This window comes from Tenrec ecaudatus, chromosome 12, assembly GCF_050624435.1.
Source record: "Tenrec ecaudatus isolate mTenEca1 chromosome 12, mTenEca1.hap1, whole genome shotgun sequence".
In the NCBI taxonomy this organism is placed as follows: Eukaryota; Metazoa; Chordata; class Mammalia; order Afrosoricida; family Tenrecidae; genus Tenrec; species Tenrec ecaudatus.
Genome location: NC_134541.1, coordinates 37,296,027 through 37,321,241, shown reverse-complemented (window position 1 = coordinate 37,321,241; position 25,215 = coordinate 37,296,027). Strand labels below are relative to the sequence as shown.

The 25,215-nt window shown below is 45.0% G+C and overlaps 1 protein-coding gene across 1 annotated transcript; it reads right to left on the bottom strand.

The window, feature by feature from the left end:
* Nucleotides 1-1,353: 1,353 nt before the first annotated feature.
* Nucleotides 1,354-25,215, bottom strand: CRLS1 (cardiolipin synthase 1). Its single transcript, XM_075563982.1, has 7 exons — nucleotides 24,745-25,215; nucleotides 20,321-20,458; nucleotides 14,597-14,726; nucleotides 10,575-10,660; nucleotides 7,179-7,247; nucleotides 4,817-4,908; nucleotides 1,354-2,370 (listed from the first exon to the last, which is right to left on the bottom strand). Exons 1-7 carry the CDS (start codon nucleotides 25,048-25,050, stop codon nucleotides 2,283-2,285), a joined length of 909 nt encoding a protein of 302 aa, XP_075420097.1. The 5' UTR covers nucleotides 25,051-25,215; the 3' UTR covers nucleotides 1,354-2,282.

Below are 25,215 nucleotides of genomic sequence, written 5' to 3'. Positions count from 1 at the left end.
ATCACAAGCAGACACTGGCCCTGGGAGTTGAAAGCAGCATTTACCTTGTTTATGGCACTGCTTCTCTTGTTTCTAGTCAGTCTCCCTCGATAACACTCTCTCTCTCTCTCTCTCTCTCTCACACACACACACACACACAACATCACTTAAGCGGGGTGAGTTTACTGTTGAATGATCAAGTTTACTCATTGAAGATGTGGTGTCCTACAGGAAAAATCCTTAGATATCAAAAGTGAATGTTCTTTGACATTTAGCTTGTATCTAAAAATAGACTGCCCGTGGTAGATGAATACAAGGCCACCGGTATGAGCTAACTAGAGAGCTGTGTTTCCACACAATGGCAATGTCACGCCTACCACCTGCTGCTTCATACTGACTGATGAATTCGGTGCAGATGCCAAGAGTTGGGGACTTTGAAATCACTTGAAAAGTACAAACCTCAAAGGGGTCTCCTGACCTCAGCACCATGAAAGGATTCTTAGCATCAAAGGTCCAGGAGTCAGAGAAGACAGACGACCCAAGTCCCTGGTTGCCATCAGAAATAGCAGTCTGTCTGTAGGTCATGAAATATTCTGCTTTGGTCCAGAATGAAGCGTCATGGCCAGCTTGTGAGACTGTCTATGAAAAGCCCTTTCCAGTGCGTGAGCGCTGGCCTCGTGGGCAGAGGAGTCCCTGTGTACCACATGGCATGACTTCATAGCACAGATTCTTTCTGTAAAAATCCGTTAACTCACCTGGCTTCCACTTACTATAAAAAACATCTCAAAACCTCTTTAATAGGAGTGTCAGCTCAGTGGTGGTGATGCAGCACACGTGTGGGTGATTCATGGTGGGCTAGACACGGTCCCGAAGTGAATCCTCAAAGGTTCCGTTTCCTCATCTGTAAAAGAAAGATAACACCACCACCCCCCCACACACGCCCACCCTCACTAATATTTGTGATGACAGAAGTGAGAACGAGGCTGTTGGCTGTGGGGTAAACATCAATAATATTAAAACCAACACTCTGTACCCCTTTTCCTCTCCAGGGTACCCCAGCAAACATGCAATCATGTCGAGTCTATGAAACAAAAGTTAGTGTCTGAGATCCCTTCGGCAGCCTGCCCGTCTCCGTGTGTGCTCCAATCACACAGCTGTACTTTACCCAGACAGAGTGAAAGAAAAAGAAACCAGTCCGAAGGGAACCAGAGCTTTTCTCTGAAAAGCGACCCCTCTCCTGGGGGATCCAGCTAGTGTCATCCCATGAACCTGAGTGATCCAGACCAGTGGTGAGCTCCTTCGGGACATGTGTGGACACAACCAGAACGGTTGGTCAATCGCTTAGCATCAAGAAAATCACTGCGACTTCCAGTTCTTTTACGACTTTAATAGTTTAACAAAAACAAAAGATACCCCAAAGTTTAAAAAATCGTTGAAAAATACAGTTTCGTATTATTTACATATCACATGAATATGAGTTCCAAATATCGTACAAACATTGCTATGAGAGAGACACACGTGGGGAGTGTGACACAAATCATTGACTCCCGGATGGAAGGGGTAACGGACACGTTCCTGCCTCTAACTACCTTGGTTACTTGTGAGCCTGATACAGACACTATTAAGCACCTGAGAAATTGGAAGTCTCTACTGAGCAGAAATGCCTCTACAAGACAGGGGCTTCAAAAAAACTCAAGGAAAAATGGAATTCAAGGAAAACGACATTTTTCCATGAACATTTTGAAGCTCCTCACATTTAGTTTGAACTCATTTATTATTTTTTCCACAACTTCATGCATTTTAAATCTCTTGACAACTTTTATTTCATTCGCAGCCAGGCAATCTTTATTCTGTCAATATACTCAATGATGGAGCCAAGTTGCACAGGATCTGCATTTGAACCCCGAGCTTCCTGAGTGTTCTATGAGTTACTAAGTTCTGTGTAGAGAAATAGCAGCTCCAGCTTCCATGCTCTGGTCTGGTTAGTTTTTAAATATCTTAATATGTGATTGACAATCATTGGAATAATTGGCATCTTACAAATTAATCAAGAAACCTAAGATGGAAACAAACAATTCTAAATGATAGTTTTATTTGTATTTAAAAATACACTGGAAATTCCGCATATGCCCATGATCAAGCTTACTTTCAATGCACACGACTTCAATTTGAAAAACATGGTTTGTTCTGACAAGTCCTTTTTCAAGCTGAACACCAACATGGAAAAACTCCTTCACATTTCCGAGTGGCCCTGGCACCAACGACGTGTCCATCGCTTCCTTGCTAGTGATAATGAATGGCTTTCATCTGCCTTTTATCACCTGCACTGTTTTCCGACCATAATGATAGTAACTGTATGCGGAGGCAGCCGTGGTGAGAGCCGTGAAACACCTTGTGCAGGAGCAAAGAAAGATGAGTCAGCAAATCGAAGCAGTGGGACCAGATTCATGAAGAAGAATTAAGGTACTCCTTCCCAAGGGGCAAAAGCCATTAAGGCGCCCTCATTTAAAGGAGTGTGTACAGAGTAAAAAGAGCCACGTAGATTTTTCTTTTATCTACAAGAATCTAGGTATGCTAATTTTAAAATGTCATTTGAATTACTACTATCAAGAAAAATCTAGCCTATGGTCCCTTAAAAAAAAAGATTCATAACAAACTAAAAAACCCAAGGTGTTGAAAACGAGGGGGATCAGAGCAGAGACTCAAAGCCCATCTGTAGACAATGGGGTCTACCGAGGGGGTCACAGGGAGGGGGTGAGTCAACCAGGGTGCAGTAGAGAGAGCACCGATGGATAACACAGTATCCCTCTAATCCCTTGAGGCTTTCTCACCTGCCACTGTCATGACCCCAGGGCTGCTTCTCACTCTGGACGGGATCGGAGCAGGTACTCAGGTACAGATACGAGATAAAGCTCATGACACGTGGAATCCAGCAACAGGAATGGGAACAGCAATATCAAAAGGACAGGAGGAAGCAGGGTAGAAAAGAGGAGGAAGTGGGAACCGATCACAATGATTGGCACACACCCCGCTCCAGGAAGAACAACAGAATCCATGTGGGAAGGGAGACAGCAGGTGGTGTGAGATATGAAAATAATAATTTATAATCTATCAAGGGGCCACGAGGGGAGGCAGGAAGTAACTGATAGCAAGGGTTCAATAGAAAGTAAACATCTAGGAAAGAAGTATGGCAACGTATGTCCAAATATGCCTGATGCACTTGATGTGCAGACTGTAATAAGAGTTGTAAGAGCCCTCGATAAAGTGATCTTTTAATTTACAAAAGAATGAAAGTCCTAGCACCTGTCATTCAGATGAGACATTCTGTCTGATGTTCTGGTCTGATTCTCACACAGCCTCCTCTTCCAGAGGGAACTGGAGAGCAGAGAACTTGCTCAGAGCAACAGACCCGCACGAGCCTGGCGTAGGCTCGAGTCCAGGGCCCCCTACCCCTCTTCCCATGGCTCCAAACTGCAGGAACGCAGCAGCTCTCGTTCTTGCCAGTTTTGGAAACCCCCAGGGTTATGGATATCAGAGTAGGCTGAAATCTATTTCAGTACTTTGCTTACTGATTTCCCTAAAGCAAATTATCAGATTAACTAACCCTCTTGATTTCCTTTGAAATTCCACAATTTAAAAAAAGGATTTGTTTTTAAGCTTAGTGTGTGTGTAATTTTAAAAGATCCTTTGTGGACTTTCCCTTAGTACCCCCAACATGAAATCCAGCCAGGCACCAAAGCAGAAGCACTCTTCCCTACCCGGAGCTTTCACTCTTCTTTCTACTGCGAAGTATCTTTCCCTTCTTGGAAACCTCAACAGGTCATCTGTATTCCTAGTAAAAGCTACTGAATATGATTTGTATGTCCCAGGCTTAAAAGGTTCTTTTTTATTTTAATTATTTTATTGGGGGCTCTCACAGTTCTCATCACAATCCATGCATGCACCCACTGTGTCAAGCACATTAGTACATTTGTTGCCATCATCATTTTCAAAACATTTTCTTTCTACTTGAGCCCTTGGTATCAGTTCTTTTTCTCCCTCCCTCCTTCCTGAACCCTTGATAATTAATAAATTATGATTTTTTTCATTTCTTACACCTACTGCTGTCTCCCTTCACCCACTTTTCTGTTGTTTGCCCCGTGTGTGTGTGCGTTGATTATATGTCAATCATTGTGATTGGTTTCCCCTTTCTCCCCCCACCTTCCCCTTAACCTCCTGATATCGCTATTCACATTATTGGTCCTGAGGAGTTTATGTATCCTGGATTCCCTGTGTTTCCAGCTCTTATCTGTACCAGTCTACATGCTCTGGTCTAGTCAGATTTGTAAAGTAGAACTGGGGTCATGATAGTGGGGGTGGGGGTCGGGGGGAGGGAAGATGCATTAAAGAACTAGAGAAAAGTTGTATGTTTCATCAGTGCTACACTGCACCCTGACTGGCCCATCCCTTCTGTGAGGGGATACCCAATTGTCTACAGATGGGCTTTGGGTCCACTCTGCCCTCCCCTTCGTTCGAATCCATATGATTGTTTGTTCTGGGTCTTTAATGCCTGATACCTGATCCCATCAACTCCTCTTGACCACACAGGCTGGTGTGCTTCTCCCATTTGAGTTTTGTTGCTTCTCAGTGAGATAGCTGCTTGTTTATCTTCAAGCCTTTAAGCCTCCAGACGAATAGCAAGTTTCTTAAGAATGCTATCAATTATAAAGTACAGCCTACAGCTTTATCCTGTCAGTGCTCAACAGCCATTAAGTGCTCCAAAGGAACCCTCAGCCTGCTAGAACAGACCGCTTTGCTGGCGTCTACCAGACAGTGCGTCTACATTTAGTTTACTTACCACAGCATCTGAAGATAGACGCTGTCAGCGTAATTGAAAACCGGAGCTGCTAGCGAAGCTGCTACCAGGATCAACTGGACTGCTGTGTTTACCTTTAAAAAAGGAGGGGGGGGGCGGTTATTTTTGAAATCCTGCCAACCAGATCCCGCTTCAGGCTTCAGACAAGAGTAGACAGCTCATCATGCCGGAAAGGGCTGTGCCCTCAGCATGCTTGACGCTGGATTTTAACTCCCGAAGCTCAGCAGAGAAGCTGGCATCCCAGGTCAGAAGACGGACAAGGGCAACCCCGCCCACTGCTGACTGCACAGCTGCTGTGCACAGCGTGGCTACCACGGCGGTAGGAATCTGCAAGGCAACCCAGTGCTGCCAAATCCGCTGCCTGCTTTCAGCCACACACTAAACCAGCCCTGTGGGCAGGAACAGAGCGACGCTGCCTCTACAGGGGGCGACAAGGAACAAGTTACTTGCTTCCGGTCCCAGTAGTTCACAGAACCAAACCTGGAGCCCAGAATTCCAGGCACCTCATCCTCTGTGCCCTGCACCACTGCCCACTTGGCAAACCCTATTTGATTGAAAATGGAAATCCACTCATCTCATCTCGCTGCAGGGAATGAGAAGGGGTCCCTGGCTTAAAGGCAGCATGTGAAGAAAACAGAATCGGAACCCTGAAGCCCCCATCAGAGAAGGGCTTTCTGGGGGCTGTGCAGATGAAACACTGGGTGGGGTATTCAGCACAGTAGCTCTGGTCTGCAGCCAAATGATGGTTCTATTTCCTCAATGAAAGCAAATGATCTGGTCCCTGCACCATGTAGTGCTACACTCAAATTGCTGTATAACAAATCATTAGAAGCCAAAATCAAAAACATGTATGTAGATTAACAGCCCACCTCAAGCCAGCTCACTATTAAATAAAACAGTCACCCTCCGTCCATAGGTAATCTGCATCCCCAGCCAATGAAACCTCTGTCACAGGCATGGGACAACAACAGTTGGAGCAAATGAAAAAGTGGGTACAGGGAGACATTGGTCAGTGTAAGACATGAAAAAATAATAACAATGTATAAATTATCAAGGGTTCATGAGGGAGGGAGGGGGAAAATGAGAAGCAGGTACCAAGGGCTCAAGTAGAAAGAAAATGTTTTGAAAATAATGATGGCAACAAATGTACAAAAACGTGCTCGACACAATAGATGGATATATGGACGGTAATAAGAATTGGACAAGGCCCCAACAAAACTATCTTTTTAAGTAATTTAACCATGGGGGAGTGGGGAGAAAGAAAATGTTCTAAAATTGATTGTAGTAACAATGATTGTACAATTATTCTTGAAATTACTGAATGGTTGGATTGCATGATATGTGGTTATGTGCCAATAAAACTGTAAAAGAAGAAAAAAGGAAAATACAAGTCCTCAGGACTTGTAACTGCCGCCACAGCGGCCGGTGTGGGTACGTGTGAAGACAGGCAGAGTTTCTGTCCTGACGAGGTCTCGGGAACACAGAATGGCATGCCAAGAGCAACAACACTTTGCTGGCAAATAAAAATTCCTTCCATCCTTTTTCAACTGCAACAACCTCTGGAAAATGGAAGGAGCGCACTATACAAGAACAGTGCTTCCTTAAAGAGAACCCGAAATAAAAACCAAACACTGCCTTTGAGTGCAGTCAACTTCAACTCACAGCAATCCTGAGGACAGACTAGAACCACACCCTCGGGTTCCTGAGGCTGTGAGAGATCATGGGCGCAGAAGCCTCATCTTTGCCCACAGAGCACCTGGTGGGTTCAAACGGCTGCCCTTGTGGTAGTTAGCAGCCCAACACGAAGCCCACTATGCCAGCAATTCTCAACCTCTGGGTCGCGACCCCTTGGGGGGGGTGTCAAACGACCCTTTCTTAGGGGTTGCCCGATTCATAACAGTAACAAAATTACAATTATGAAGTAGCAACAAAAATCATTTTATGGTTGGGGGTCACCACAACATGCGGAACGGTATTAAAGGGTCGCAGCATTAGGAAGGTTGGGAACCCCTGCACTATGCCAACAGGGCTCCTACCCTGAAAGAGAGAGGGTAATGAAAAAGGAGGAAAGCTTCACTTCACCTTCTGCATCTCAGTCAAGAAACAATTACATTTCAACTCTCTTCAGCCTCTCTAATCAGAGGCCCTCTGACCTACATCATTCAGACAATTAAACTCTCAAACCACCAATGCAAAAGACAACACACACACTGAAGATCCAAAATGCTTGTGCTAAAGCTGACAGCGTGACTGTACTCGTCAACCTCTCTCTCTCTTTCTGTCACACACACACACACACACACACACACACACACAGCTTAAAAGGACATTTGGTGTCTCTTACCTTGCTGATGAATGTTGGTTTTAACCTGGCGGTGGCATAGCAAGGATTAAAATACTTAGCAAGTGTTCTCTGGCAAAGGGGAAAAAAATTATATACATATATATATCCTGTTCAAGTTTAAAACAAGCATTTTTGCTACTATATGTAAGTAACAGAGTATTATCTATATAATACCAGTTTTATACTAATGACACAATCATGAGGAATGGGGCTACATCCATCATCAAAAAGGACATTTCAAGATCTACTTTGAAGTACAATGCACTCTGTGATAAGATTATATCTATCCACCTTCAAGGAAATCTAATCAATACAATTATTTTTCAAATGTATGCACCAACAGCCTGAGCTAGTTGATTAAGAAGTTGGAAAAATCTACCAAAGTCTTCAGTCTGAAATTGGTCAAACATGCAATCAAGAAGCACTGACAACTATTGGCGAGTGGAATGCCAAAGTGAGAATCAAAGAGGAAGGTGCAGCAGTTGGAATATATGGCCTTCGTGAAAGAAATGAAGCTGGACATCGCATGACAGAATTTTATAAGCCCAAGGATGATTTGTTCATAGCAAATGCCTTTTCCAACAACCTAAATGATGACTATACGCGTGGACTTCTCCAGATGGAAAACACAGAAGTCAAATTGACTACATCTGTGGAAAGAGATGCCAGAGAAGCTCAGTAGCAGCAGCTAAAACCAGAGCAGGGGCTGACTTTGGAACAGACAAAAAATTGCTCATATGCGGTCTTCTCTTTAATGACAAGAGATCTATATTTGTACCCATTCCAACAACAGGTGACCCAGTAGAAGGCCCAAATTGTAGAATATCATTAATATCACATGTAAATAAAATGCTGGTGGGGACCACTCAACAACAGCTGCAGCAGTATACTGGCAGGGAGCTGCCCGAGGCGCAGGTCAGATCAAGAAGAGGATCCAGAACAAGGGATGCTGCTGGTGCCCGATGAACTCGGGCTCCGAGCAGAGAGTAGCAGAAAGATGTTGACTTGTGCTTTACCGACTCTGCCAAAGCATTCGCCGGTGTGGCGCAAACCACGGAGAGCCTGAAGGAAGAATGAGCACCCCAGAGCACCTCGCTGTGCTCATGAGAAACGTGTGCATGGACCATAAGGCAGTGGTGTGAGCAGAACAAGGGCAAACTGCAAGGTTTAAAATCAGGAACGGTGGCCATGATGGTTGTATCCTCCCCACCATACTTATTCCATCTGAATGAAGTTATAGGAAGAAGAATGCAGCATTAGGACTGGAGGAAGGCTTAACTTAAAGAACTTGCTGAAGAGATCAAGGATTGCAACATTTGGTATGGATTACATTCAATGTAAGGATGACCAAAATCCTCGCAACTGGACCAATTCGCAACATCATGATAAATGGAGAAAAAATTGAAGTTGTCAAGGATTTTGTCTTGCTTGGGTCCACAATCAATGCTCATGGAAGCAGCAGCCATGAGATCAAAAGAGGAGGCCCACTAGGTGAATGTGCTGCCCAAGGCCTCTTTAGAGGGTTGAAAAGCAGGAAGGCTACTTTGAGGAGTGAAGTGCACGTGACCCAAGTCAAGGTATTTTCAATTGCCTCGTTTGTTATGAAAGACAGACAGGAAGGCCAGAGCGCTCTTAGAGGCATGGACGCTAACACTTCGTCTTGCACACTTTGAACATGTGGTCAGGAAGGATCTGTCCTTTTCCTAGGACTGATCCTGCCGTCCTGGCCGCCAGTGGCTGCGACAATGGAGTCAAGCACAGGGACAACTGTGAGGATGACGCCGGAGCGGGCAGCGTTTCCGTCTGTTGTGTATAAAGGCTTGCTATAGGTTGGAATCAACTTGATATCGCCTAACAACTTCAGCATGAATGGAAACTGACCACTTGGGCTCCCCTACTTATTTGACCCACCACCCTTTTGCAGAAAAAGAACTACTCAGTGTTCCTCTGGCTATTAAAGCCTTTCATACTATTGCCCACAGTCCAAGAAAAAGTGACACCCACCCCTCGTACTTCCAGCACCCCTCTGAGAGTGGTATTGTGAAACACTGGACTAGACCAAAGGTTCTTAAACTGTGGGTCCCAACCCATATAGCTTACCTCACTACCACTGAGTTGATTCTAGCTTATAGGGACCACAACACAGAATAGAATCGCCCCTGTGGGTTTCTGAGATTGTCATCTTTACAGGAGGAGAAGCCTCATCTTTCTCCGCGGTGCAGGTGGTGGTTTCAAATTGCAGCCCAACTGAGCACGCACCACACCGCACAGGCTCCTGCCGCCGCACGCCTGATTGCGAGGGTCTCGGCAAACTTGGTTTCTGAACCTCCAACAGCCCAAATTAACTCACAAACGAACCACAACGAATCGAAGGCGTTTCTGGCAGCGCCTGCCCATGTTGAAAATTTCTTGGTCAAAAGGGGTCCCCGGTGGAGAAAGTTTAAGAATCCCTCAACCAGACGTATCCTTGATATGCACCTTCTTTTATTACACTATATGAGAAATATTTGCATTCTTGGTAAATTATATACATCATTATAAAAACCATTTCTTTCATGGCTATTGAAAATAGATCTTTAAAAATGTATAATGCAAAAACCAACCAACAGCCATCGAGTTGATTACAGTGTCTCTATATAGGGTTTCTGAGACTATCAGTCTTTCAGGGCGCAGACAGCCTCCTCTTTCTGCCACAGAGTGGCTGCCAGATTTGAACTGCCAACCTTGTGGTTAACACTTTAACACCTAACCCACAACCTAACATCTTGACCTGTCTTATTTCTCAGTTCCTAAAAACGTTTCTAGCAATACTGTCATAATTTTGTTTGGGTACATCTTTTTCCTAAAATAAATACATTAAACACTCATCACTATTTTTTTACAGACAAAAAAACCCACCATAATTAAAATATGGCTCTAGTTTCACTAATGTGGGGAGCTAGGTGTAAGGTTATTATGTTATGCTTATGTGTTCAGCTATCTTAGAGGCAGTGACCAAATATGGAAACAAACTGTCCCAGGACCAGGGAACTCTGACTTCTAAAACCAGCTCTGGACAAGCCATCTTTGAAGGAGCAGTTTTTACCGATGAACTTCTCCTAGAGTTTGCTGCAAGGGACAGGCTAGCCGGTCCTGCTCTCGTGCATAAGCAAACACGACAGTGACTTGGAATAAAAACATATCCTTTAAACTGATTGTTTATGTGCTTACTCAGCCACTTTCCTCAGTGGTCAATTCAACTAGCAAGAAGAAAATTATGCTTCATTCTGAACCCTGCTGGTAAGTGAGGCTATAAAAACAATAGAGCAAATTTTACACCACCACCACCCTGCCCCCTTTTCAACCTTAAGTTATAAGTACTCCTAACAAACGGGCTTTTAGGGGGAACAAACTCACCGGTGTTGGAAGGGTTCGGTATCTGACATAAAAAACGGCAGCAATCAACAGCATGTCTCTCGAGATTATCATGTAAGTGAGTGAAACTGGAAATCAAGTAGAAAACAGTTTTGATTGGGATTTGGAAAATTACTGTTAACAGACATTTATGAATACAGTAAAGCCTTATTTTGAGTTAAGCCTTCTTACAAACTGGTGTTCCACCAAAGGGAAATTGACAATAAACAGAATGGTTTAGGATCAACACAGTGAGGCGCTGATTTTGCCTTCTTTAACCTTCCCTAAAAGACAGTGGTGGTGGTGTAAAGTACTGGGGATCCTAAGTCTGCTTTTCACATGCGGACTCTTCCCTGCCTCTGGCCTTACGCTGTCCTCTGTAGTTTGTCAGTGTTGATACTCACCCCGCACTGTCTCCTGCGCTACTGTGTGGCCTTAAGGAGAATTACATGGAAAGGAAAGGTAAAGGGATTACAATGTTAGAGACCTGAAACATTCCGGAGTCTCAGGAGCTGACTGCTGGATTCTACACTCTAGGCTAATTCTCTAAAGAGTAGAATACCTCATATGTATCACTTGCAGAGAAATAACATATTTTCCCTTTTGTCCTGCCAATTCCTACCCAGGGCCAGTGCGGTTTCCCCTGCCCCATTCATGCAATGCACTTAAATCCAACAGGCACTCAGCGTGATCTCAGCTTTCACGGTATGGCTCTGCGGCTAGCAGATTTTCAGATGGGTGCCCAAGGACTCCTACTCCCCCAGTGAGGGACTGCTCTTCCTTTGACATGCCTTGGCACCGCACGCTTTACGATGACTATGTGTCACTTTTATCGGGGATCACCTTTATTAAAAAAGTGTGTGTATGGGGGCTGGGGTAGGGATTCTCCACTGGGTGTTAAATGGCTTCTACAGCTACAGAGAAAAGGCTGTGTATCTCTCCTCCCAGCTTTCACACTGCTCTTCCACGGCTGCAGCTCGCCACTGACGACATCCTGCAGTCCATCAACTTGAACAGAAATCCCACGATTTAATCCATGAGAGAGCTGACATTTAAAGTCCTGCTGCTCACAGCTTTGATTTCAGTGTTGACCCTTGACCTCAATAAGAACACTATGCTAACAGAAAACGTTGGCCATGGGCACATTCACTCTGCTCACAGCACCCAGAGCACAGAGAAGACAGGGCAACAGGAGCCAAACAATACAACAGACACCAGCCAGGATTTCTAGGGCTCATTTAAGACAAATCTTCCCCACGGCGGTAGTTAGCTGGAAAACGCTATGCAATCGCATTTTAGAATGGCGCAAACCCATGGAGATTGCACAATAAACCTCTTTAAAGGAACTTTGGTGGGTCAATGTTAAGCACTTGACCCTGGAGAGACTGCAGGTTCCAAGCCACCAGTCATTCCGAGAAAGAGACAGCCTGACCATCTGCTCCCCTATGAATTGTAGCAGTTCTACTGTCATTTAGGGTTGCTGTGAGTTCGCACACAATAACAAAAACTCCCCAAACATGATTTTGTACGAAAACGAACACTTAGTATTGCATTTTCTCACCACAGTAAAAAAAAAGGAAAGCAAAACCATATCAACCTGTATGAGGGGTTTGAGCAGACAAGAAGACGAGGCAATGCAGGACAGAGCAAAGACTTCTAGTTCTGACTGTCAAACAGCTGCCCAAATGACGTTTTATTGGCCACCTGGCACTACTTTAAGTTTTTTAAATATAAGTTATGTCACTTAAGGAATATCAAGCTCATTAAATAGGGACCATCACTATTTCCATTTTGCAAATACAGAAAGCAGGCAAGCTAAAGCAGATTATGTAACAGTCTCAGCGGGCCCCATCCTAGGCAACAGTCTTAGAGCTCCCTCCCCCCACTTCCCACCCCTGGGGCAGTGAGCCCCAGCCTATGGGACTGCAGTGAGTAAGAACAGACATGACGGCAGGGAGTTTGGGTTTTGGGGTTATTTAAAAACCCCACCAGTGTCGGAAAAAACCCTCAAAACAGCATCAAAGATTTTAACAAATTTAACCAGGCATTTAAAGATCATTCAGCTTCATGAAGACATCATCCAAGAGGATAGCAAAACAAGGGCACAAGCCGTAGCTCATTCCATGAGGCTAGTTAGTCCCATAAAGACGTACAGTCCTATGAACTGTAATCGACGCAATGGCGTTGAGATTGCTTTTTTCATTGGTTAGTTTTTCAGTTTATGAGATTAGCATAAATTTGAAACTAAAACATAACAAGCATATTGGGAGAAAAAACTGCAAGCTAATTTCATTAATCTAGATAGGAAATCTTCAGCAAACTATTAGTAAACCAAATCCAGCAATAACCTCGTAACACAGTATGACCAAGTTGGATTTATGCAAAAAATTTCAGGTTGGTTTCACATTAGAAATTCAGTACGCATTAACAAATTACTGGGGGGAAGCCATATGATCATAATACATGAAAAAAGTATGATAAAATTCAATATCCATATTTCCAACCCAAACGGCAGCTCAGACACCTTTGTTTCTCCAGAGTGGACAATACTGCCCACTGGTGGTACTAGAATGATACGGGGGAGGGGGGGAGGGTCTGCAAAAGCACATATTTGGTCCCAGATTATGAGCTACAGCATGGAAGTTTTTAATTTAGGGGGGGGGGTTGTTCTACTGAGTAACTTTTTTTTGAAAAGGGAGCAATAGGCCAAATAAGCTGTAGAACCTATGCTCCAGAGTCAAGGCATGAGACTAAATGACAGACGGACAGAAGATAAGCCAACAAGACTAAAGGCTAGACTGAAAACAGTGAAGGAGAAGGGAGGGAGCGACGGGCTCCTACTAGCCAGCATGGCCCAGCACGGTCAGTTTAAGACAAAGATAGGATGAGCATAGAAGGCAACTCCATGGAATCTGCAACAGGACACAGAGCCCAGTGTAGACATACCTGGATTGGAATAAGGTACCAATTGCAGGCTGCAGCCAACAGAAAGAACACACACAGATGCCGGACCCCATGTCAGGAGAATGCTCTTTAGCGTCTTTTTCCAAACTATGTTCATTAGCATGAGCGTATCTATCTCTGCTCCTGCACTTCTTTCCCTGCCCCACCACATTTCAATTCTGACTTTCAAGAGTCCAAGACTTAAATAAACTGAACAATTTATTTGTCAAATTTGATATTTTAATGTAAAAAGGATAGGACAAAGGAAAAAATAGAAACATCAGCTTGAGAAGACTATCCTACGGAAAGACCACGGCACTTCCTATCAAACGCAGTAAAAAGCTGCTGACGGCCACGGTGACCACCGTCGTGTCTTTGTACTTAAATGCCACTTCTGAAGCTTAGCAACTGTTCCATCTGAACGGAGGAAGGAAACTGATTAAGAAATACAGCTGAGCTAAGAACAAACACATAACAAAGTACACAATTATACAAAGCCGTGAAAAGAATAGTCAGATAATGTACAAGTTATACTTTTGGCTTGGAAACTGCATGATAGCTAAGTAATGATGTGAGAATGTACAGGTATTTTTAGATTTTCAGAGCACTCATGGATCACAATTAAACTGTACATAATAAAGATTATAATACTAGTAAAACTTTAAATTGCTTAAGAAAAGGCACAGTATGTGAGGTCAACCCAGATACACCTTCAGAGATATAAGAAACCCATGGAAAACTAAGCTTGACAGAGGCTGGGCTATCTGCCTGCCTTTGGATCCTGAACCTCTTCTGCACCGCTACGAAGCCGCTCTGACTTGCAAAGACCTTCACGGTGAAACTCTCTTAATTTGGTGAACTAACATCATGAGCTCTTTCATTTTAATTTTAGACTACCTTACTAAGACAACACAGATTCTATTAGTATCGTAAGTTCTAAAGCCAACAGCTTGACAAGTCAACAGTTCAATCGCTTAAAATTGAGTTACCAGTTGAAAACTGAAAAATATACAGTTTTAGGGGTAAGAAATTGTGCTTCTGCTAAGAGACATGCCAAGGTGCTAACGTGATGATGCTCTTACCTGGAATCAGGTCTGCATAGGTCAAGCTAACATATAAGATACTGATAAGGATTTTGTCAGCAAGTGGATCAAGAGCACTTCCCAAAGCTGATTTCTGATTGGCCCAGTTTCGAGCAATAAATCCATCCAACTGAAAATAGAAGGTTTTCAAAAAAGAAATGTCATAATAGGTACGGAATAGATTGTCTGGATGCTTCAGAGCTACCCGATCAATATGTTTTCATAAAATGCTAATATAATCTCTTACCCCCAAATAGTCCCATTGCCCCACTGGAAAACATTTAGCTTTTCAAATAGCAACTTTGTTAGTCTTAAACATATTATGTTATGTAAGTATTTTTACAATTCTACACAAGAACATTTATTGCCCTTTACAGAAACTGTGTGTTTCACCAATGAAAGGTTGGTGGCAACCCTGCTATGAAGCAAGTCTATCAGGGCCAGTTTTCTAAAAGTAGGTGATTTGTGTGTGTCACAATTGTATAATTCTTACAATTATTTCAAACTTTTTCATAATGCTATGGCACACTTAATGAACTCCATTGAGTTCATTCTAACTCATGTCTACCATCGACCCTACAGGACAGGGTAGAACCATGGGTTTCCAAGACTGCTAATCTTTACCGCAAGGAGCAATTGGTGGTTTCAAACTGCTAACCTCAAGGTTAGCAGCCCAACACATAACTCACTATGGCAGCAGGGCTTCTAATGGACTACAGTATAATGTAAATATAACACATATGCATTAGGGAAGCCAAAAATTCACGTGACTTGTTTTACCACGTTATTCACTTTATTGTGGTGGTCTTAACCCTCAAGTAGCCCTCAATACCATTGAGGTCTACTTGTAGTAAGACTTGTCTGAAAGCTGAGCAGACATATGCTCTATGTACTCTGTAGCTGCCTAAGATGTACAGTTGTATCATTTCATACATACTCTTCAATCTGCTTCCATTATTTCACAATGGTTTACACAGCAAGAACATAGATAAAACTATAAAGGACATAGACATGGGAATAAATATGTAGATATAAAACACAGATGCACATATAATCATATAAATATACACAGGTTAGATTTGGATCTGAAGTTACAGAGTTCTAACTCCACTGCACACTTCTGGCCTACGACTTAGCCTCGGACACCCACAGGAGCAGGGTTTACTTTGCCCTGTTGTGTTGCTCTGAGTCGGAATCTACATGGTGCAGGTACGTTTTCTTCATCCATGCATCCACTAATGGGCATTTCGTTCCCCACTTTCTGGCTATCGACAATAGGGCCGCAGCGAACACTCCTGTAAAGGTGCATGCTTCAGCCTCGGCGTTCCAGTCTTTGGCTGCATACCCTGGAGTGCACCTACGGGGGGCGCACGCTAGTTTTTTGCTTTCTCCAGAGCCACCATACTGTTTTCCACAACAGCTGAACCATTTTACATTTTCCCCAGCATTTGGATAAAGGTTCCAATTACCCAAGATTGGTTATCATCTAGTTTTTGTGTTTTGTGGTTGTTGTTTTTTTAATCTTAGACCAGTGGTTCTCAACCTTCCTAATGCTGCAACCCTTTAAGACATTTCCTCATGTTGTGGTGACCCCCAACCATAAAATGATTTTTTCTTAAAAAATTTTTTTCCATACAATTATTTTTGTTGCTACTTCATCACTGTCATTTTGCTACTGTTATGAATTGGGCGACCCCTGTGAAAAGGCTATTCGACCCCCAAAGGGGTCACAACCCACAGGTTGAGAACCACTGTCTTAGACCACCCTAGTGGGAAGGAGCCCTAGTGCCGCAGTGGCTACACTTGGACTGCTAACTGCAAGGTCAGCAGTTTGAACCCACCTTTCACGCCCGCAGAGTCAGCTAGGGCTTTTGACTCTTGAAAAGAGTTAGTCTTGGAAACACAGAGGGCAGCGAGTCTCAGTGGGCATGGGCTCATGGCAGTAGGTTTGGGTTTTGGTTTACCTCAGTGGGAACAGAATGGCATCTTTTCCTAATGGTGCTGTGCATCTGTCATGCACTTGGTGGTGCCATGTGAAGGTCCTTTGGTGAAATGTCTATTCAAGTTCTGTGCCCATGTTATCACTGAGGTATTTGTCTTACTGTTGTCAAGATTTTACATATATTTCAGTTATTACTTGTGGCAGATAGATGACTTCTGAAGACATGCTCCCAGTCAGGAGCTTGTCTTTTCAAACTTTTTTTGTAAATTCTTTTGACGAACAAGTTTTTAAATTGTATGAAGTATCATGTCTCTGGTTTCCTTGAAAAATAAAATGACCTTTTCTTAAACTTCCTCGTAATCCCACAACCTGCTTGCAAGCCATTCATGCCGCCTGTGCCTGGCCTCCCTCTGCCCTCGCCAGTCCTCCCCCTTCTACTTGGTCACTTCCACCAACAACAAACTCCCGGTATGTCGCGCCATTCAAATCTGACCCCTCCTCTTCCCCTGCTTCTCTATTCCCCCACCGAGCAAGACGTCCTCAGCAGTTTACTGTTTCGGTCACCGTACGCAGACTTAAGAGGGCCCCACTCCTCGGGCAGCCGTGCTCCTCACGGTCACCAAGGCATTCTTTCCTGCCACCTCACGTAATCTCCACACGACATCACTGGCTTCACCAAGCTCCTGGGGCAGCGCAGGGCCTCATCTTCTGCCCCCTCACTGGGTCTTCCTTCTCAATCCCTTACTCGCTCCTCCCCTGGTCTACTCACTGGGGGGATGCCCGGCAAACCAATCTTTCTCTTCCTTCACCCCGGCCTACATGATTTCTCACATGGACTTGACTGCTAGCTCTCAAACCTGCTGGTCACGAATATTCCTCCAAATCCAACTGACTCAACTGCCCACGTGATAAAACCGTCACCGGAGTCAAGTCCAAGGCAGACCGGCCCGCCAGAACAAGGTTCAGCGGCTCCTTTGGCGTTATGAGAGCAGCTGTCTCAGCTTTCTCCTGAGGGGTGGTTAGTGGGTTCTAACTGCTGACCTGGAGGTTAGCATCCAGAGTGTAACCTACTACACCTTAATTCACATATTTTCCATCAGAAAAAGTGTTATCTCCAAGCACCTGGTTATTGAAAAGAAAACGGTCTAGGAGTCATGACTCCCTTTACATGCTCTCTATGTCGTCATCCACTTGTCAACCCCGTGTATCCCCAACCCTCCAACTCCATCCAACCACCGCAGTCAAAACTAGATCCCCTGCAGTCAGCCTCCATGCCCGCCTTTCTGACAAGACACATCAGATCACGCCGCTCCCCTAAGCTCTGACCAATCCAGACATCGAAGCTTCCATGGAATGAAAGGTCAAACACATTTGTGAGTCACATATAGTCAATATAATTCGGAAAGTGTAAAATAAATGGAGACGAAATGGCCTCACTTCGGTGACTACCGCAATCTTACGTGGCAACTGGGCTGAGCTCCAAAGGGCCCGCGGTGAAAACACCAGAGGAAGGCCAGGCTTTCTACTCTCGGCAACAGGGTCAGCTCAGAAACCCAGGGTCGCTGTGAGTGAGCACGGACTCCATGGCCCCAGTTTGGTTTTGGAGTAAATGGCAATTAAGAGAGACAATGAGTTCACAACTGGAAAAGACCTCGTTAAAAAATTAAATCGTTATCAGCATAATGGCCTTTGACAGACTTACAAATCATATTAATAATGAGCACAGGCCTGCAGGCTTCAGAGATAAGGGAGGACAAGAGAGGGATTATGCGAATGGATGAGGTGGTGACACATCCGAGTCCGATGCGATATCATTAATGCCAATGTCCTCCTGCTGACCCGCCACACACTTCAGTTAATTCTACTTTGCTCAAGGATTCTACTGGGATTCTGTTTCTATGAATGCCCAAGAAAACAGGTGCTATTACACACAAAAGCATTATCTAGCTTTCTAATGGGAAGTGTGTCTCTCTGTTCTCACTACATTTTCAGCTAATCTACTTAAACAAACACCTTTTGATGGGGAGTCAAAGCATTCTGTCCCGTCTGGGCGCTCACATGCGCCTCGGATCAGCCTTGTACAAGACTACTACACGGCAGATGTTCCTGCACACTAACTTTGGTCAGAGTGTGCATCTGTTCCCTTGGCGCCACTTTCCTTAAGTCTGTCTTTGTAGGCTGTGCAGTTTGGGGAGCCAACTCCACCCCTCTGATGAAATAAGGCAAATGACAAATACAAATAATACACAAGGATCGAGTCGTCCTCAATTCATAATGCAGCTTCATTCCAATGTGCGATGTGCCAGATTAATTCTCGTCTCCCCAAGACGGACAGTGGTCCCCTGGGGCTCTCTACGCCTTTGTCCAACTGCTGGCGCAGTACAGCCAGGAAGGATGCCCAATAGCTATCTCCACACACGGTCACAGCAGGGTGGCTGAAGGGTTTGAAACAGGGACAAGGAAGGTAATGGATGGGTAGCTCGGGGCTATATGCTAGCCTGTTTGGCCCCCACAAACTCCTGGTCATAATCCAACTCCACAGGGTCACAACTGGCCCACTCTTTCCCTTTTGTCACTACAGACTGGAATAGTTCTCTGCACCCCAAAGCACAAACAGAAAACAGCGGCACAACTTCCCTCTTTAGTTTTCTATGTTTAAACTAGCCCTCTGAGGATTTCATAGTTTGTTTGTTTTTCATTTTGCATAGAAGTTTAAAACCAAGAGTAAAAAGCCCCATCTGGTTCCTCTCATTCAAAAACTCACTGCCATCAAGGTAATTCTGACTCGAGCATCACTACAGACAGTTGGGACCTGCCCCTATGGGTTTCTGAGAATAACTGTTTTTAAAATCATTTTATTGGGGGCGTGTATAACTCTTAACACAATCCATACATACATACTTCGTCTCAAGTGCATTTGTACATATGTTGCCATCATCGTTTTCAAAGCCTTTTCTATTTGAACCCTTGGTATCAGCTCATCTCCCCCCCCCCTTCCCTCCCTCATGAACCCTTGACAATGTACAAATTATTATTTTTTCATGTCTTGTACTATCTGATGTCTCCCCCTCCCTCTGGTCTGTTGTCCACCACCCGATGGGATCAGGTATCATGGCATCAAAGGCCCAGAGCAAAAAATCATAATGTGAATGGGTGGGGCGGGTAGGGGGAGTGCAGAGTGGAGGCCCAAAGCCAATCTGTAAGCAATTGGACATCCCCTTACAGAAGGGTCATGGGAAGACGGGCCAGTCAGGGTACAGTGTAGCACAAATGAAACATACAGCTTTCCTCTGGCTCTTTAATGCTTCCTCCCGCCCACTATCATGACCCTAATTCTGCCTTATAAATCTGGTTAGACCAGAGCATGTACATGGATACAGATAAGAACTGGAAACACAGGGAATACAGGATAGATAAACTTCTTGGGACCATTATTGAGAGTAGCCATACCAGGAGGGGAAGGAGAAGGTGGGGGGAGAAAGGGGAAGCGATCACAATGACCCAACTATAACCCCCCACTATAGATGGGAGTAGAAAACCAAGTGGCTTTGAATTGTTGACCTTTTGTTTAGTGGCCTAACACTTCATCCCCATCACCCCCAGGGCTCCTACTCTTGATAAGCATCACTTTCCCCTTTGATGGCATACCGAGAGTCCTACATACATGTTAAAGACTAGTCCTTACACAAGGGACAGACTAAGGCCATGCTATTCCAGTGTCGTCAGAGAGACTCTGGAATTTGAAGGGAGAACAAACAGAGTGTGTGTGTTTTACAACTTACCAAATCAGTTAGCCCAGCTAATGCAAAAACTCCTAATGCAACATTAAAATCTTCTTCAATAATCAAATAGCCCAAAACTGGGGCTAAGCCAATTCTTGTCATTGACAACATATTTGGGATTGTCCAGGGGTTTTCATACTGAAACATAAAATAACAAAGTTTAAATTAAATACTTTAGTTAACTATGCACACTGGAAAAGCACACTTAATTGGCTTAAGAATTTAAGTTATTTCTTAAAACGAGCTTTTAAAACTCCCTACCATGGGTGGCACAGCATGCCCCACCCCCTTCCATCTTGCTGAGAGGTTATCTACGGGGTCGCCACCATCAGCGTCCCCCACAGAAGACTGCATCTCTATAGGGAGGAGTCTAAGGAAGAGGAGGAGGAAGGACGAGGAGGAGCTCAGGAACATTAGTACAGAAATAAAGGATAAGGCATTTTATGAAACAAATCTCCAATCATGTATCACATTGTGTTGCTTGACATCAAGGCTCCTGTGCCTTGACTATGCCAGGAGCAAGTGTAGATCACAGCCAAAGGATGTGTGAAGAGGTATGGAAAACTTGTCAAGTTAGAAGAAGACTTACTTCTGTTGCTCTGCAGGTGTGGTTGCAAGGCTCCCTGGTGGACTCCGAGGCAGTGCTGCTGATCAGTACCAAGCACTGATGTCAGGTGGACTTGGTCCATTACCACTGACATTTATGAGTGAACAAGGAGAATACCTTCCGGGGACATCAACACTGAAGTTTAACTTCAAATTTAATTGAAATTATGCGTACGGCTTCATAGGTAGTTAACCGCATCCAGTATCCAGTTTTAAAAAGCTAAATGGAAGGAACTGAGACCCAGTTCTTTGTAGAACATCTTATGCCACTGAGAGCCGTCCTCCGTGAAGGAGCTGAATGGTTATCATGTCATAGGGTGGATTATAAGATATTGCGCTGCTAGAGCTGGTATGGACAGGCCCACCATATCAGACAGGATCTGTTTCATTGCTCACAGGAATGGACTTTTCTTTTTCTTTCAAAATGAAACAAGTATCAGGACATTATTGCCTTTTTCTTATTTGCTTATATTTTAAGGTTATTAAAAGTCTTATCTCTGGCCTATTCATAGTAGCTCGAAACAAGCCAAATGCTCGTGAGTGGAAGAATGGATAACAAAAACTCTGGTATATATGCACAATGGGACACTGTGCAGCCTGAAAGATAACAGAGAATCTGTGAAGCACCCCTAACAAGGATGGATTTGAAAGACATTGTGATGAGCGAAATTAGTCAAACAAAAAAGGTCAAATTTGTATGAGAGCACTGTTAGTTAAAAAAAAAAAGGGGGGGGGGGTTTCATACCAAAAGAAACAACTTTGAAAGTTAAGGGTGGGAGTGGAGGGGTGGGAAGGAAGGGAAGTAGTAGGCTAAAGGTTAGACAGGTGTTAACTTGGATGAAGGGGGAAGTCAACATATGACAAGAAGGGGGAAGGGATGTTGGCCTGGGGCCAGCCACAGGGAGGCGTGAGAAGTTATTTGAGTTGTTGACTGTAAATATAAGGATCTGATATGTGAAGTCCCACTTAATTCACAGTAAAAAGTTTGGGGAAGAAAAAAGCGTCTTATCTGTGACCAAAAAAAAAAAATCCTTGCAACATTTTTTTACAGACATTTCTTTCAAATCTTGCTTCAAGAGGAAAGAGGAAGGTGTTTCATGTACTCAGCTTACGTTCCTAAGATCAAGTGTCTACTATGGTGAGGCTTGCTTTTTTCTTTGTGCCTCAAGAGCGAAGAAACAAAAGAATCACGTATTACCTACTCTAGCATGCTAGGCCTTTAATACATGACCATTCAGCAAAGTTCTGAAGACATTTAGTTTTTCAAAGAAACTTCCGGGAAATATGACACTTCAGATTGTCAGGAAATAGCTAAATTAAAAACCCCAGGCATTTGGGCTGAAAAGGCTTATTGTGAAGATCTTCTTCCCTCACGTCCTACACACACCCATCGGAGAAATGCTGCATGGAGTCAAGAGCCCCGGTGGTACAACAGGTGGGGCGGTTAGCCACCAGCCACTCTGGGGGTAACGATGAGGCTGTCTGCACCCATGGAGACTTAGTCTAGGACATCCAGTGGAGCAGTTCTACTCTATCCTATGTGCTCACCGTGAGTCAGAATTGACATAGTGGCAGTGGGTTTGGTTTTTTACACACAGTGCATGCAGCTATGACAGGGGTGGGTAGCTTTAATTCTATAACCTGTCACTAAATTGGAGAATTGCTATAAGAAAACGGAGAAATGGGGATTGTGAAACTTGGGAAATAGAAGCTTGATAAGTCTGTTCTTATGAGACATGGAACTATTGCCTTGTTCTCAGCTGCCTATCTTTTAAAATATTAAAAGCTTTATCTCTGGCCTATTCATAACAAGCCCCTAAGAAATAATGTTAAGGCACAGAATAAATCAAACACTGGTCCAAAGTCACCCCACCCGCAAACACACACACACACACACACACACGACATGGAAATAATGTGAAGACACCCCCAGCCCCGCCCCCTGCCAGCTGCTGGTAAGCCAGGATTTTCACATTCCCTGGTGGGAGCCTCTACAATTCCTGGAAACTTAATTTGGAGGCCAGCCCTTCAAGCTGGCGCACCCAAGGCTGTTTGGCAGCTGCTCTGAAGAACATCCCTTCCCTGAAAACGGACTGTTTTGTGAGACCATTTTCTCTTTAAGAAGCCTCCGCCTAGAAACCTGCGATGCTACACCACTGGGCAGAAAGTGAACACCCAAAATGCCTTTACCTAAAGCCTGGATTTGTCTTTTCTCCACTCAGTCAAGATTGTCAATCCCACCCAATGGGCTTTATCCTCAAGAGAACTACCTCTACTTACCCAGTCTTCATCAGTAATTAACTTGTCTTAACCGTAATTTTGGTAAGTTTCCATTGCTATCCTACATCACCTTTCAAGAACTGTAAAGATTCATCCGGTAAAGCAAAGGTGTTCTGTAAACACAGGAAGTGTCTGTGTCATAAACACAACTTGCCCTGAAACATCGAACTTGCTGAAGGAGTAACTGGGACTACAGAAAAATGTACCACTTCCCAAGGAACAATCACCAATCATGAAGTGGTGCTCCAGGGTGTTACTGAAAGCACAACACATTCATTATACCTACAATTAAACGGAAATATTCTTGGAAGATATCCCAAACTCAAGCTCAAAGGTCAGAGTGTTTCCAGAGTTCAGAGGGGGATGGGGGGGAGTAAGCAAAGAAAAGTCTGTTGATTATCCCGTGACACAAAATAAACCAAATACTGGTCCAAAGTCACTGCAACTCAGAGAGAAAACAAAGGTAGTTCTTGAATAAGAGAACAAAAATGTTACCAAAGCACAAAGTCAGAATAAACCAGTTGCCCTTGGGGACAATTCGTTACTATCAGAGCTACTCTTGGAGTAAAATTCAAAACAAAGTTGCAAAGAGACCTTTGGGATGATTTAAGAGAGACAGAATGCTCCCGGACCAGTGAAAGGGGTTCTTCTGAGCTCGACCTAAGAGCTTCCAATTAAAACCACCCCGTTGGTTTCTAAGCATAAAATCTGCAACCGTTTCAAAAGTAAAATTAAGAGAGCTAATCTCCGATTACCCAACCAGATAACCTGTGGCATACTCGACCAACTACTGGTGTTCCGGCAAGGGCTTCCGTCAGGATATGGTAACTTCAAAACATCCAGCATTCAAAGGGAGCTAGGACCCCAGCCAGGATGTGGCCCCCTCAACCCATGCTGTACATCTGATGAAGGCAGGACAGGGGCCCACTGAAGACATAACAATTGAAGATGTAATAATTGCATGAGTCTTGCTAACATGACATCAAGAGCTCTCACACTCATGCTCCGGGTCTTCTGCTTGGGCAGTAGTCACAGGTAACAGGGAGGCAATTGGAGGGGAAAAGAACCAATCCAGTGGGTTCCTTACCTCAAGAACCGAGTTTTCACATTTCTCCACAGTAAGAGCCTAACAGGTCTATAAGCGACAATTTAAATGATGTAACTACGCTACATTGCAGTACGGTTACTAAAACTGAGAGTGAACCAAACCGAAAGGATTACATATCTTTCTGAAGATGCTCCCAGTCTTGCCCTCAACACTGGGGATTCGCTTCCGAAAACTCCAAGCTTTTGACGGACAGACAAGAAGCGGCGGCCGTTTTTCCAGTGGGCGTGGATAAAAGGGGAGCCGGACTGCCGCCGAAGCTAACGGGACCAAACCGATGGCGGGCCTGGGTCCCGTGCCCCTGACATTCATCCCGACCATTCGGATCGTGCCGTAAGTACGCTCCAGAGAAGTGGCTCCCGAGTCCTCAGCCGGCCGGCGCCCACGATTGGCAAGACCCCGGCCCGGGCGCCTCCTCCTCCTCCGTACGTACCAGGCTGGCGGCGCTCGCCGGGCCCCAGCGGCCGGCCGGGGCCTGGGCGGCAGCGCTCCCTCCGGCTGCAGATCCGGGGGCCGCCTTCCCCGCGCCCGAGCAGTGGGCCCGCGGGCGCGCCCCGGACACCCGCAGGCCGAGCGCGGCCGGCCGCAGCCACCGGCGCTCCGCCAGGAAGCGCAGGCAGCAGGGCGCCAGCGGGAGCGGAGCCCGGCGGGAGCGCCCCTCGCCCGGCCGCGCCCCCCGCGCCCAGGCGGCGCCGCGCAGGGCCCCCCACGAGCCGCGCACCACGCGCGAGGGCAGCATGGCCCGGCGGCCGCGCCGCGGGGGCTCTGGAGGCGAGAGCTCAGCAGTCCGGGGCACCCGCCAGCCGCCTCTCCATCAAGTCCCGGCGAGCCCACGGAACCCGGGCAACCCCTGCCTCCATACTAGTTTTCAAACCCCGGCACGCTCCGCTTATACAGGTGGCCC